General features: G+C 49.2%; 6 protein-coding genes across 6 annotated transcripts; all 6 read right to left on the bottom strand.

The window, feature by feature from the left end:
• Window positions 1-117: 117 nt before the first annotated feature.
• On the bottom strand, window positions 118-1,960 carry ARB_04942 (zinc carboxypeptidase, putative; the record flags this gene model as incomplete). Its single annotated transcript, XM_003016605.1, has 2 exons — window positions 118-1,458; window positions 1,511-1,960. 2 exons carry the CDS (start codon window positions 1,958-1,960, stop codon window positions 118-120), a joined length of 1,791 nt encoding a protein of 596 aa, XP_003016651.1.
• Window positions 1,961-2,260: 300 nt separating this feature from the next.
• Window positions 2,261-3,325, bottom strand: ARB_04941 (uncharacterized protein; the record flags this gene model as incomplete). Its single annotated transcript, XM_003016604.1, has 2 exons — window positions 2,261-3,258; window positions 3,310-3,325. 2 exons carry the CDS (start codon window positions 3,323-3,325, stop codon window positions 2,261-2,263), a joined length of 1,014 nt encoding a protein of 337 aa, XP_003016650.1.
• A 1,053-nt stretch (window positions 3,326-4,378) lies between these two features.
• ARB_04940 (uncharacterized protein) lies at window positions 4,379-5,593 on the bottom strand (the record flags this gene model as incomplete). The annotated part of the gene is made up of 3 exons (XM_003016603.1): window positions 4,379-4,668; window positions 4,721-4,979; window positions 5,030-5,593. 3 exons carry the CDS (start codon window positions 5,591-5,593, stop codon window positions 4,379-4,381), a joined length of 1,113 nt encoding a protein of 370 aa, XP_003016649.1.
• Window positions 5,594-6,615: 1,022 nt separating this feature from the next.
• ARB_04939 (guanyl-nucleotide exchange factor, putative) lies at window positions 6,616-10,365 on the bottom strand (the record flags this gene model as incomplete). The annotated part of the gene is made up of 1 exon (XM_003016602.1): window positions 6,616-10,365. One exon carries the CDS (start codon window positions 10,363-10,365, stop codon window positions 6,616-6,618), a length of 3,750 nt encoding a protein of 1,249 aa, XP_003016648.1.
• A 1,670-nt stretch (window positions 10,366-12,035) lies between these two features.
• On the bottom strand, window positions 12,036-12,811 carry ARB_04938 (uncharacterized protein; the record flags this gene model as incomplete). Its single annotated transcript, XM_003016601.1, has 2 exons — window positions 12,036-12,741; window positions 12,792-12,811. 2 exons carry the CDS (start codon window positions 12,809-12,811, stop codon window positions 12,036-12,038), a joined length of 726 nt encoding a protein of 241 aa, XP_003016647.1.
• Window positions 12,812-13,404: 593 nt separating this feature from the next.
• On the bottom strand, window positions 13,405-14,412 carry ARB_04937 (uncharacterized protein; the record flags this gene model as incomplete). Its single annotated transcript, XM_003016600.1, has 1 exon — window positions 13,405-14,412. One exon carries the CDS (start codon window positions 14,410-14,412, stop codon window positions 13,405-13,407), a length of 1,008 nt encoding a protein of 335 aa, XP_003016646.1.
• Window positions 14,413-14,899: the final 487 nt, after the last annotated feature.

Genomic DNA, 14,899 nt, shown 5'->3' with positions numbered 1-14,899 from the left:
TTATATACCAAACATACCAAATCACAAATCACATAAATGTAAGTACAAGAACGGGAATTGTCTGGGGTAGAAGAAACCAAAAAAAATTCGTCATTATAGTCGCCAGTAGTCCTCAGTCTAAGACTGTAAATCATCTGCCTGTGCGCGGAAGACAGTAGAGCCTTGCTCATCTTTGTCGTCCTCGCCATCCTCAAGGTCATTATCATAGTCCTGTGGCTCCTCTGATGCGCGCAGCCCGTCTATATCTTCTTCTAGGACGTGTGGGCTGACCAAAAATTTCCCCATGGCTACCATAGCGCGGTAGATCTCCTTTCCGGTGGGAACAATGTGTTCTCTCGGTAGTAGGAATCCATAACTCCCCCTATCTCTTAGCTTAATCTGGTACGAAAAGCGGACGTCTAGGTCGTGAAAGAACCAATCCAGGGCGCTTCCCGCGGTACTCTCAAGAGCGGACGAAGTGGCTGGTTCATCTGCATCTTTATCACCCGTGCAAGACGCCACGATGCCTCTGCATGCAGCTTTGACGTCATAGTTTTCTCGTGAAGACTTGCGGATGGCCTTTGCTAGGCCGGCGCCTAGTTCTTCAAGATTTTCTAGGTTGGCGGGTAGATGGGCGCATGAGTGGCCATACGGGTACAGGATCTGCTGTGAATAGGAGTGCAGATCCACGAACGCAACAAAGTGGACGTTATTCACTGTTACCTCGTTGCGGGCCCAGCTGGCGATCTCGCGCGCTTCGACGGCCTCGAATGGTTGATCGCCTGCATAACTCTCTGAACAAGGGTTGCTGCGGGTTGCATTGCCGTCCCATTCATAACCCCAGGAATGGTCTAGGTCGATTCCGGGACAGAAAGAGAGGGAGGTCTGCTGTCGGTTCTTTCGCCACAGGCGGTCTGTAGAGAAGGTATATGCATAACCGTCTGGGTTGACAGTGGGGATAAAAACGTAGTCGAACTGTTCTAACAGCTTCGTGATCGATTTGGACTTTCCATAGCCTGTTATAAAGGAGTATGCGATGTACGAGACCGTGGAGACGCTGATCCATTCTCGAGCATGGGTGCCGCCAGATATGACGATAGTCCTTCGTCTGGGTGCCTGCTGTGCGTTGTTTGTCGGGTGTACGCCAACACGAAGAGCAGGAATATCACGTCCTTCGGCTGTTGTGCCCACGCTGATCAGGGTAGTGTGGGAGGAGAACATGGACACGAGTAGGCGCATCCACGGGAGAAGGACAGACAGCGGCTGGTAGTCCTGGAAGAAGATGTTCTTGGTCTCATGGGGTTTCGATTTCGAGGTGCTGGCTGATGGAGAGAAACGGCGGGTCGTAGGACCCTGCTGTGAGGGCGAAGCTGAGCCGGCCTTTGGGTACGATTCGTAGATGGTCTGCGCCAGGTCGCGGATCAGAGGGACATGAGAGGTTTGTAGAGATGGAGGCAGCAGCCCAAGCAGCGATGGGATCTATAGCCGTCAGTATCAGAATATCATTTCACCCGTATATAGCAAAACATACCACGTCCCTGGAGAGCCGTATGTCAACCCAGTCGTCATGGCTGCCCCAGACGTCAAGAAACAGAATATTCGACGCTTCCACCAGCGCCTTGACTTCCTCCTGGTTCTTAATCGTAAATCTAAGGACTACATCCTCTCCGTACCTCGCCTGGAGCGTTGCTGGCGCCCTCGAGACGGTCTTTGCCCGGTTTCTAGGCCGCGACTCGCAGCCCTCGCTGCGCTGCGGCAAGCCCCAGACAGACTCAACGAGCGAGTCCCGCAGTCTCGTCCATGCAGACGGCGTCCGCTGCGTCTCCTGCCTTACCTCTAGCGCTGGATCTGTGTCTGTGGCGGCACTGCGGCCGGACGAGGAGAATGTATATGCCTGATCTTCGTGCTGTGGGACAGCCGAGACCAGCGGCAGCGAGGATGCGAGCGTCAGAAACAGGCTAAGGCGGACGGAGAAGTGCATCTTGCCATCGAGAGATCAATGTGGTCAGGCTAGTTGAAGGAGTCTTTCATATGTTATTTCATTTCTGAGCTGCGACTCTTGAAGATGTGTAGCCGTGGGAAGTTGGCCATGACTTCATCGGTCCTCAAGAACTGGGTAGAAAGATGGATAAATACGAGCAAGTAACAAAAGAAAATCCGACGCCACAGCTTCCCGTCAGCCACAGCGAGCGCCGTTGAACAACTACATAACGAGGACATAAAAACGACATGGGCCTCTGACTATTGAAATACATCAACGAGACGGAGCGGGACTCTCGCCTTACATGAATATGGCTGGATAGCGGCTGGGATCTCTCTGGTACATGAACGCAAGCAAATCGCCGGCGTCTTCGCGGCCGTACAGCCTCCCGGCCGTCACGAACTTCCTCAGCCAGGTCTTGCGTCTCATGGCCAGGCGGACAATGCGAGCGTTTCTCTCTGTCTGGAAGAGCCGGGCAGTGGCCTCAAGCTTCTTGCGGAGGGCCTTCAGCGTGAAGGAGTCGAGCAGGCCTTCTTCCTCCAGCAGAAAAAGCAACAGGATCTGGTAGATGAACTGGGATGTGAGGCCGAGTTGGCCCTCTTCGGCCCTCTTCTTCAGCTTCGGACAGATAATGATTGAGCACGAGGGGGGGTGCCGTCTTTTGTCCATGTCTTCGCCGTCCTGGAGATACATCAGGCCCCGGATGAGCGTCCGTCGGATCTGGCTGAGCTCCTGGAAGGGCGTCCCGATATCACACGCAGGACAATCGCATACGAAACCTAGAGACGCATGGCGCTCCTGTGGCGGGTGAAAGGTGACTCTGGCGTCGTAGCTGAGAGTGAGCTCCTCGCCAGCAGTGATGTCCCGGATTGCATAGGTGGAAATGGCCTCCTTTCCGTTGAAGGGAGCTTTGCAGTTGGCAATGCACGAGTGATTGAATCTCGGCTGCAGGATGAACATGCCGCAGACTGGGTATTCGCCGGGTCTGGCTGTCATAATTCTGGAGACGGTCATGTTGTTGTCAATGAAGGCATGGGTCATGCTAGGATATCTCGCGGAGCCGTTGTCACGCAGGCACAAGAACTGCTGCTTATCCTCTGGCTTCAGCTTCTGGAATGCTGCGAGGACGGCCAGCTCAGTGGTTCTGTACGTAGATGACTTGACCATAAAAAGGGGCTTCTCGCTGAGGACCAGGTCTCCCTTCTTGATGTCTCTCTTCGCGAAGATACCCCATCCTTTTCCAGGAGAAGGCTTCAGTTCAAAAGGCGCGTTTTCGGGGATCTTGAGCTTCGTATAGGCTAGAAACGTCAGCTACATATAAGATCTAGTCAGGCCTTTAAGAAACTCACGGTGTGGTGCGGGCATTTTTGCTGCTGTTATGGTCCGGACCTGGCTGTGAAAGATGGTGAATAACCATAAAAAAACAAATCCAGCTGGAGAATTTATACAGTAGTGTAGCGAGGAGGAACACAAGATACCAACAATAACGCGCTAGCATGTGTCTTAGGAGAGCTTCGCATCCTGACTAACAAAGAGAGTGAACCTCACTTGATAATGCTATAGAGCTCTTAGCTTATCGTCAAGTGAGGAATCTGCTAACATTCCTATACCCTAATGGTGGCTATTAAGCATGATAATTTATATACGGGTATATCTTAAGCCCAATATCTTACCAGTCTGGTCTATATATGAACATATTTTTTGCATATTATGTTGATAGAAGCTTAGGCTGATAAGAGTACATACTGATGCCAGATTTATTTCTAGCCTCAGAGATTGATACACCCGGGAATTTATACTGGCTATAACTAAGTTGCTAGTAATAGTAGTGCTTCTCACAAGGCAAAATCCATATCAATCACCACTGATATATGTATGAAGAAACGAGAGGAGTACCTCTAATCTATAATAGAGCCTTATATTACTTGGAAGCCTTTATCTATCTCACCTAACTTGTAAAGTTGATTCTCTCGCTAATACAGGACTCTGTAATTTCACATAGACGATATATAGTAGCCTATTTTCCTTCACATAATCAACAAATAAGCTAAGGTAATATTTATTTGACACTACATAGGGGCATTGCACAATTCCATGCGGGTATAAGCATATCTTTCGTGGTCGTATTATCCACAGATCCGTTATATTCCTATTGAAATCAAGCATATTCCTACTGTATCTTATATGAATGCCAAGATATAAATAAAACGCGAAGAACCTTAATGGAATTAAGCTCGTCCAATGAAAATTAGTAAAACTAAAAATAGACAAGCTTGGATATTATTATATAAGCATCACGCTTGAGATTTATTTATGTCATGTGATGATCCTGGTGTGTTACCCTCATATGACCCAAATATTTGCGCTTACCTGAAGATGTGCCATTTATTTCAACGTCTACTGCATATCATTTCCCCGTTAGCATTGGAAAGCTGTCCCGGACTTAGAGGCCATGTTCTTCCCACCGCCAGCAAAACCTGTACCCTCCGACGATATTTCCACCAGACCGGGTCGTATCTTTTCTTTCTCTTTCTTCCCTTCCTTGCTCCCTTTCTTGCTTGTCAAGTCGGCTTCACATACATAGCAAAACACCTTTCCTATACGGTCTACCTCAGATGGGTCTGTAGAGTGTGGGTCTGCGCCTTTGTCCGCAGTCATGAATTGGTTGACGCAGCGTTTGCAAATAACATGTCCACAAGGCTTGGCGACTGCGAATGATGTTAGCTATTGTATTAACACGTAGCAAGTTAGAATACTTACGCATAGCCTTGAGCCCGTTGCTGAGGGCCTTCTTGCAGCTTGGACATATGCGGACCATATCACCTGTTTTCTCGTTCTTTTCTTCTGTAAAATGAACAGTCACCAATCCCTTTAGAGAGTATCCATGTTTATTCTGCGGCGTTGATGCAGGGCATATCGGGTTTAGCTTTGTGGACTTCACATCATCTCCGTTCTCAGCAACAGACGGTGTTAATGACGGTACCCAGAAGGAGGGAAGTTGAGATTTCGATGATTCTGCCTAATACCCCGTTAGCATGCTTGAAGGTGTGGCATAGACATGAGACATACCTTCTCCCGTTCAATTTTTTTCATCATCTTCTCTCGTTCCTCCATCGCTATCTTTCGCATCTCTTCTTCATCCAGTTCAAAGCCCTCCTTACGCCTCTTCTTTATCTCCAGACTACCCGGAGAACCATCACCATTCTTCTCAGCCTTTCCATTATCCTCCCTCCTCTCTTCTAGTTCTCTCTTCCTTTTCATCTTCCTTTCTTCAAGGCCCATACTCACCATCTCAAACTCCTTCAGTTCTCGATCTCGCGCTTCAGCAGCTAATCGTTCTTGATCCTCATCACGTTCTTGTTGAGCAATCTCCCGTTCCTTTTCTAGACGCTTTATTTCCTTCCGTTGTGCAAGAAGGTCGTTGACAGCGCATTCTCGGCAGAATAGGTCACCATTCGTGGCGCAGGCGACAACTGGTTCACGAGCTGGAAGAAGACAAAGTCTACATGAAGAGAAGGGTAGGAAGGATTCGCGGGATAGTCGAGTGCTTTGGGAACCCCAGGTCGAGCGTAGAAGGGACCGTTCGTAGGACGTGAAATGAGGCAGCGAGGTGTTGCGTTTTGAATGGGCCATGATGGTAGCCAATTGGGTATATAAACCGGGCAGTTATGTTGTACCTGTTGTATATAGATCAATTATTCCTAAACTGACAAATATCCGAGCTAGAAAGGTGCTCTTCCTGATCTTTTTTCAGCTTGTGAAATGAAATCAAAAAGTCGCGAAGTTGCAGCTGCAATCGATAAGACTGCTGACTAAGCCAGTGTTTGGCAACAACCAATTGTATAATTCAAATTTTTGACAATATTCTACTGGCTGGAATTAAAACCTTAATTGATGATTTGGCCAGGTATGGGCTTAGTCAGCTATCTTCGTCTCTCCAACGAAATAGTTTGGTCAAGTTGTTTAACAAGCTTTTATTGATCAATTTACAGAGCTGCAAAACGAATGCTAATACCATTTCTATACGTAACCAGGCAAAGAGAAAGAAATAGAAGGGCGGGGGGGGAGAAAAAGAAAAAGAAAACCAGAGCAATGTATAAGGTCAAAACAATAAACAGTAAGGTATCCCACCATCCATCCATCCGCCCATCCATCCTTTACCACCAGAATAGGGAAAAAAAGAGAAAAGAAATGGGTGAGCAGAGAACGTGAGGCATCTTACATACGCATGTCCAGCATATATCATGTACGTAGACACAAAAGGAGAATAATAGTAAAAAAACAGATGTAGAAGGGAAAAGGGGGCAGAGTTGTACGACACGCTTGCCGGTCAAGGGAAAAAGAGTAAATCGAAAGGAGTGATAGAAAGGGGAAACGAGTTTTAGCGAACAGTGTGCGCGACATGTGTAGGGAAAGAACAGAACAAACGGAACAGAACAGAAGAAGGAAACGGTTTTTTATGTATTCCACAATGATGAAAAAAGCCGGGTATTTTGTTTCGTTATGCCATCCATCCATCCATCATACGTTTCTTTCAGAAGTAGGAAAAAAAAAGTGGAGAAGAAAGGGAAAGAAAAGGTAATGAAAGAGAAGAAATGAAAGATGCTAGGAATGGTTCAAGACGAATATGAGAGAGAACAGAGGTATGTATGTATTCAAGCTACAACAAGCTTTGAATCATCATGAGTGACTTGGTGTTCACTAGTGTTGCCGGAGCCGGAGCCCGGGGTATGCGACACGTCACTTATTGCTGGGGAACAACGGGATGGAACCGTCGGAGCACCTGTATCTGTGGACTTGGAGGTAAGAGCAGATGCGATGCTAGTCGACCTAGCTATCTGTGTACCTGTCTGATCTGCACTTTCCGGTCCAATGGTTGAGACAATGGAAGACGCAAAGACCGAATCTGTGCCATCATCACCACCAGCAGTTGAACTGTCCGGTTGGCCTTGGGCTGCCTGGAGCTGCTGGTTCGACTGCGGCTTACGCTGCTTTAGCCTCTGCTCAGGTGAAAGGATCTGCCATTCAGAACCGAATGTGATGATAGACGCCTTTTTGCCGTGAACGGTGAAGCTGGGAGATTTGCGTGGGAGGGTTCCGGGCTCATCGGAGGTAGCTGTAGGTGTAGATGGAGTTCCTGGATTATTGCCGTTGCCAGTGCTAGAATTGACCGAAGTAGAGTGAGTGGAAGACTGGGCAGAATTGGAAGAGTCACGATCTCGGCCCTTGCGGCTGGTGCGATGAAGAGGAACATTGTGGTGGGCTTCTCGAAGAGTACGCTGGAAGCTGCGTCGAACTTTGGAACGTTCAGAAGATGGTGGAGGGGAGGGCTGAACAGCATCCTTGTTTGTCGAATTGGTGGATATAGGTGTGATAGGTTCCTGCTTGCCAGGAGAGTTCGGTGGGCTTGACAGGGAGACGGTATCCAAAGCAAGAATCCCTGTTTCGCGGAGGAAACGTTGCTCCTCGTCGTCATCATCTGTAACACTTGGCCGTGGAGTGACTGTGTTTGATGTGCTGTCAGTGTCTGTGATCGGCGTTGTCACAGAGTTGGGATTAGGAGTAGAAACGTTCGTCTGTTTAGATGCGATGGTGGACGACATCGAGTGCCGATTGCTCTCTGCAGAAATAGATGCGGCTTCGGATCCGACTGGCCCATTCCCGTTTGGCGCAGGAGCAGTTGATATCGATAGTCTCTCGCTATCCTTTCCGCCCGCTAATGTGCTACTCTCCCCAACGTCCCCGGCGCCGTCCATCATTTGACCAAGAGCAAGGCCAACCTCCTTTTTCCAACCTACTGCGCCAACACGGCCCTCTTCTTCCGCCAGATCTCTAGCCAAAATTCCCCGATGACACTTCAAGCGTTCCAGGTCAAGTCGAGCCCACTTCACTTTAGCAGACATCCGACCCGCTGCAAGGATGACCTGTCCCCGTGTCCGTGGATGAATGGGCGTAAGATGTTGTAAGTGTCTCGCGTTCCTCAGTAGTATATCAACCTGACGTTGTGCAACAAATAATTTCTCGTTCGATTCCTTGATGTGTACTGCTATCTGCGCGCGGCGTGCAGCATGCGCTTCCTGTGTATACTGCGGATCTGCATTTGATTGCTTTGCCTTTTCCGAACCTCTCATGCGGATGCCACTGGTGCGGTACGTAGCAGCATAGTTGATCAAATTCACCCACTCCGCCATTTCGGCGTCTGAGTTGGCCAGAAAAACCTCTTCAAACCCCCCGTGACGCACAAGAAGGAAGCCATGCTTGTGCCGTTTGTAACTTGAGTCAAGCAGTGCGACGGCTTCGGCAGTAGACATAATTGTATCAGGTTTGAATGCCGTAAGTGGCGGTGTGAATGTCACTGCTGGGGGCCGGCTGTCCTGCTTACATTTTGCATCATACTGTAAGATCAGGGACTTCACCCATTGAACGTCACGGAATAGATAAAGCTGCGAGCCTGTAAGCACAGCGCCCCATTCCTGCCAGGGCGACAAAGCCTTTTTCTTTTTCGCGTCCTTGCGCCAGAGTAGACCGACTTTGACGACACGAATATCGACTAGGCCAGGTTGAGATTCTGCTGGGTTGGCTATAGTCGATTCAGTCATAAATGCATCTGGTCGAGAGCGAGCAGAGACAATCTGAAGTTTGCACGGATTATCGAAGGTGTTATTCAGTTGTGCTATAGAAGGAGGGGAGGGTAGATGTGTGTTTGTCGCCGGAGTTGAGGAGTAGATGTCTTCGAGTTCCATGACATTCTTCAGATTAGGCCGTAAAGAGGACACCCTGCCTTCAAGAATGAGCGCATACGGGTCAATTGGATCCTTAGATGACTTCATCAGATGGTCTGTGCTTGCCATCTTCGTCATGAGGTTGCTTCGGGCTTTGGGTGATGAGAGACGGGAACTTAGATTGATTTCATCTTCAACATGGATAAAGGGGGTATAGCAGATATTATCGTAAAAGCACTCAAGCACTTCCTCGGCCACGCCCTCCCCACGAGTATTCTTAACGTAGTCCGCGCGCTGCATTTTCCGCTTGTTGTTCTTGTTAAACACATCCGTGTGCAAAATGAGCAGTGAAAAGGCAATGAAATATGCTTGATCGGTGGACTCAAAGATTCCCGGATTACATTCATGGTAGCGATTGGCGAAAGATTGAATCATGCGGTCAATATGTTGAGTTTCACGAGGTAATTCAGCTTCCATCAGCAGCTTGCGAATAGCCATGTCCATCGGATCACCAAAGAAGGAGAAACTACGCATATACTTGCGTAGAGCCACTGAGTAGAATTCTTCTGCCGATTGGGACAAGATGCTTGCGATGGCACCACGATGAACGCTTGATTCCAGGCGGGAAAGATAAGTTGCGGAAGTATCAGTTGGAGAACGGGGTGGATATGAAGATAATTCGCGAGCTAGGGAAAACGAGTTTGGTTTAGACGCCGTAGGAGTCATTGGACTGGGCCCAGCTCCAGGAGTGGAAGCGGTGGGGGTTCCTGACCGAGGTGTCATGGTGAGGTCATGCTGGCTGTGTTTAAGACGGGAGTGGATATTGAAAAGATCACTGAAAGATTTCCGCGGAGCACTGATTGCCGGTGGAGTGACGTCTGGTGTTAAACTGACATCAGTGTCGTCCTGAATCTGGTGCAGAGAACCTAGGGTGGAAGATCTGGCACGGCGTTTGGCACGGTCAGTGGCAGATGGCGAAACAGACGACTTCGATCGGCCTGAGGTAGCAGAGTCCTTGCGGAAGAGTGGAGGTCTAGGAGATCCGGCGGTTGATGCTGGGCGGCCAGAAGATGAATGTGAAGGTGATGGCAGGTTCGAATCGCTGTATAACTCAGCAGATTTGCTCGATTGGGTCTGGCGATGGTACGCCTGGCCATCTGTGGGAGGCAGTTTAATGGGTACGGGAAAGAGAGAAGCTCTGCTTTTCTTTAGACGGGGGAACCGGAATATAGATGACGAGGCAGAAACAGGTTCTTTCTTCGACGGCTGGCCAAAAGACATGGATCTGTCACCAGAGCTTGCGTCAGAACGAGAAGATTCAGATAGGCGAGCGTTGGAGAGGCCAGACTGTGAGTCTGCATGTGCATGAGCCCGGTTTCCGCTACGGAGAGAGGTGGTGGACAGTCTTCCAGCCTCTTCGAAGCAGATGTGAGAGTGCCTTGCGTTGGAGGAGGCCGGAGGTGTCGAGTTAGCACTACGGTCCTTCTTGGGTCTTCCAGTGAGTCCCGGGCTCGAGCTTCGAGAAGCAATTTCCGCATCAGAGACTAGGTTGTGTGATGACCGTGAAAAATGTAGCTGGCCATGCGGTTGACTTGGTGGCAGGCCCTTTACTGGCTGTTCCAGATTGGGATTCGTCGGCGAGGTAGTGATAATTGTCGGTGCTAGAATCCCGTCAGTAAACATTGTCAACCGTTCTCCTCCCGTCTCTCTCTCTCTCTATCTATCTTTCCCAGGCGTCTGTAAGCCAAATTGATACATGGGAAAACCTACGAGGAATCAGCTTTGGCACTGGCGGTGGTTCCGAGTTCTGGTAGCTGGACGACAATTGGGGGTCGGAAGCGTGCCGGAATCTCATCAGACTAAACCGGTTTCTCTTGGTCGCTGGACGAGACAGGGCAGGATCTTTACCGTCCTTCTCCCAAGCCGAATCAAGTCTGCTTCCATTGTTGCAATCGTGAGCCAACAATGAGCGTTCTCCGGTCACGGTCTGGGTCTCTGATAGTCGGGGCAGCGGGGAGCGAGGGCGTGATCGAATCGAGTGCTCGCTTTGACGAGGCGGCAGTTCCACCTCCGAGTGCGCGGGCGACACATGCTTCTTTGCAGTGTCTTTGGAGCCGCCCCGGAGAGGCCACGGCATCCTGATAGCGGTCACCGTCTCCGTGGCGGTCGTCGTAGAAGCGGTGGTTATCGTGGTGGTGTTGGATCTCCTCCACATCGCACACTGTCATGTCATGTCATGGTCAAGAGGGAGGAGGAAGCCCTATCTGGCAGGCCCAAGACCAGGTCGTACTGCGTGCAGCGTGATAGAGGAGATGTGATAAGTGTCGAGATAGGTGATGTCCTTTTTTTTTTGGTTATTTTCGTTCTCCCTGGAAGGAGGCGTGTTTCGCTGGCTGAAGCTGAAGTCCCCCTGTGGAGGGCAAGGGAGCCAGGGCGAGAGATGGGGCTAGTGCGTCAGCCTTGGAAGGTTATTTACCACGCGAACAGCAGTCGAGGACCAACCGAGTGCGTCGTCGACTCCGGCTACTCTGCGAGGTGCCCGTTCTCGCTCTCTTCCGTCTGTTCACGAGTCCGTCAACCTGGCTGGTGATGAAGCGTGAGGTTGAAGTTGGCTCAAAGTTGAAGTTGAGGTTGAGCGTCGAAAGCCCAGGCTGAGCAGATTAGGTAAGCCGGGCAGAAAAATTTTTAGAGAGAGAAGGACGCCAAGACCAGTGTTATTCGTCCTTGTCCGCGACGTCAACATCCATCAACAGACGTCGAGATGTTGGCGTTGGCTTCCGGCGCGAGGCGAGGGCGCATAGCGACAGCAGTAGGAGCCGTGGGAGAGGAGAAAAGAGGAGACGGGACTAGGGATACTACCATGATGGCGGGTTGCAGCGTCCGGCTATTAATAGCGCTGATTACAGAGGGTCGCTGCATACATTATACAGGGTTCTTTATAGGCTGCTTAGGCGTTGGCCGCCGACTATTGGCCCGGACGGCTCTTGGTATGCATCTCCTTGCACCGTTTCTCCTCACCGCGAGCTTCTAGATGCCTGCATGGAACGCAGTCTATGATGTAAGAGGACCAGAATATTGCCGGTTTTATCGGTTGGTGCCTTTGTTCCGAGCTACATGAGCTATTCCGGATAACTACTCAATATCTAGTTAAAATTCCCTTATTATCCCAAGCAATTATTGCACCCTAGCAAGTTCTCTCGCCTTGCCCAAACCACTGTCCAAAAGTCAGAAACGAACTCGCCTCCCTCTAGAAGGAGTCCGAGAAAAGCAGAATCCATGGCAACGTCCTTCAACACAGTTGTCATGTGCCGTGTCACCAGTTGCCGTAGAGGGTCAATCTGTTTGGAACCTCCTCACGTGTTGTCCTCATTGTAGACAAATTGGATGAGCTTGACAAGGTCTCCGATTCTTCTGGGAAAGAGAGTGAAATCTTTTAGTGTCGTATGGAGCTTGAACAGCACCAGCTCTTTTAGCGCCTTGATGCAATATTTGTCTGCTATCACATACAGCCTAGCATGGCCAAGAAAAACAGGAGTAAAGTCCTGGTCATCCGTGACATTGGAGAAGGGTTTGAACTGCTCAGTGAACTCGGCGCATTTCTCCGGGAGCATGTATCTTTGATCATTTGTTATATCCGAACTAGGCCCTAGGCTTTGCTTTGGGCGCGAAGTCAAAGAATGCTTTTCCTTTCCTTTTTTTTTGCTTGTTTTTTTGGGGGAAGAAGGAATGGATACTGGCGACATCAAAGGTGATTCCAAAGCATGTGCCAACTTCTCAGACTGACTGTCATCTTCCACCGGAACAGCTTCCTTCACGGGATTACTGTCCCAGCCACAGCTAGGTGGGGAATAATTGTCCAAATAACAAAATTCGCAGAACCGAACAAAGGTATCCTCATCCACATCAGGCCATACTACCGTTCTAGAATGTGCCTCTAGCATATTGCCGTTTACCAGCCCATGGAGCGCGGATGATTGCTTTGCAATCGCTTCGGAATTCACAACGAAAGGAACCTTTTCAGGTCCAATGAGGAAGGTAAAAAGTTCCGAGCGGATGAGTCTATATAGTGTTAGGAGCTTTATCATTGGCGTAACTAAAGCAATTCTTACCTGCCAAATGGTTTATCCATGGTAACAATGCATAGAACATCAACTCCTAGGTACAGCGGAGAGAATACCAGTTGTTAGGTCGATGTATATAGAAGCGGGAGAAGACCAGCCTTTATACCCCATCTCATCGAACATAGAAGCTGGAAAGAAACAAGCCGGAGAGTTAGAAATATGTTCTTTCTCCCGTAGAGGCATTGATTAGTACTTCCGAGACAGCACATGCACGAAAATATGAGAACGGATGATTGCATTGCTATCTTGCACAAACGAAAATATCTATCTGCATTGGTTGAAAACATATCATTTTGGACAAGCAGCCCGCCTCATGTTTTATCATGCTATACACGAGTGGATATGGTCTTAGAGATAAAGCGGCCAGGTGCATTTTAACTACAATTCTCAGAAAGAATGATATCTAATCGTAAATCTGTATGATTGCCTGCTGAGAATGACATGCTATCTTCCGAAAATGAGCTGCATCAAAGGATATGGACTTGAGGACGACGAAACAGTAGGAATTAGGGGAACATCGCAGTCTAGTGATATATTATGTGAAATAGTGCGAAGAAAGGAAAGCACATGATTCTATACAAGCCTGAATATCACAAACGCTTTACCGGGGCGGTAAATTCTTCCTATCACTTGCCTTCTTGAATTCGCGAACGGTGATATCGCACTTCACCTCCTGACAGAGCACACCACGTCTGTAAGGAAGTAGCTTGCTAGCAAACTCAAGACCACTTGCACGTTCAATGGCTTCCAGCGGCACCTCGAAATCCTGCAAGCGTTTCTCGTTTGGAATTCTGGCATTAGGGAGCACGAATGCTCCCAAACTAACTTTGCCGTACTCTCCGTTCCCGTCTTCGGCGAAAATAACCTTGTAGAAATGCGTGGGCACAGCAACATTGGGAGGATTGCCAATCACTTCATAGCTAACTTTCCACTTCCCATCAGCGGGATCACGCTTGGGTAGGTAGAGTGGGCCAGTAACAATGCGGACTGATGGGTATTTCTGCGTCAATCTGCGGCAGAAATCCTCAAAGTGAGCCCAGTAGTCGCGGTTGAAACCCTCTCCGACCTGGGGACACATGTTTGCCAACGAAAATGTGGCATCCATTGCTTCCTGACTCCATTTTGCGTCTGCAGCGGGTACTTGGTGCCCTCTATCATATCCTGAGCGGTAATAATCGCTCAGCCGTGCGCGGAAAGCGGCTGGGATGGACTCTTCTTCGTAGAATTGGCTGTGAGATCGGTCTCCGTCACGCTGAGCCACGGATTCAGGAGTTATATGCTCAACGACCCAGGCTGGATTACGGGTTCGACGGTCGAATCCGGCTGTTAGGGAAGGACTATCGATCACATCGGAAATTGGTCCAGGGAAACCATATTGGAATAGCCCGCTAGGATCGACTGGATAGCGAGAGGTTGGGAGAGCTGGGGGTGGGACACGGGCAGCGGCGGCGACAGGAGAGGTTGCTGAAGGTGGAGGGGGTGCCCGAGCAGCTGGCAGAGGTTCATGAGGCTGGCGACGAGACGAGCTGGAGGAGTAGAGTAGAGCAGTGACACCAGCGCCTGTAGCTACACCAGCGGCTGCGATGATAGCGAATGTGGCTTTCGACATCTTCAATGCGGGTATTGATGGCACTTTAGTACAGCTGAATTGATCCTAGTGAGTGTGTATATGGTGGTAAAGAACGAATATAAACCCTCCCTCCTTCGTCGTCCTCCTTATCGTCCTCCGTGTCGTCGTGACCTGACCTGCTGATTGAAAGAAAAGAAGAGTGCACGGGCCAATTTTTGATAGTTACTCGGGCCGAGTATTTTACCGAAGTTTATTTAAGGTTCCATCCAACCAAGGTTCCATCCAATCACAAATGGGCAGTTACACCAACGACTGGTTGACAGAATAGAACTATTTTTAGTATTTATTGTCCAATGAGGAGTATCCATCTTAGTATATGGTGAACATCTACGGAGTACTAGTAAGCCATTATCTTTAATCTCTATGCCTGAGCTTTACATTCCATGCAGATAAAAGTTGGCATATCACTTAGACAGTAACAAGAAAGGGCCAGCTATGAATTAATTATCCTGGGAATTTTATCTAG

The sequence above is a fragment of the Trichophyton benhamiae genome (genome assembly GCF_000151125.1).
Source record: "Trichophyton benhamiae CBS 112371 chromosome Unknown contig01989.5, whole genome shotgun sequence".
Classification (NCBI taxonomy): domain Eukaryota; kingdom Fungi; phylum Ascomycota; class Eurotiomycetes; order Onygenales; family Arthrodermataceae; genus Trichophyton; species Trichophyton benhamiae.
Note: the sequence above shows the minus strand (reverse complement) of the source record. Positions and strands in the feature narration are given on the sequence as shown.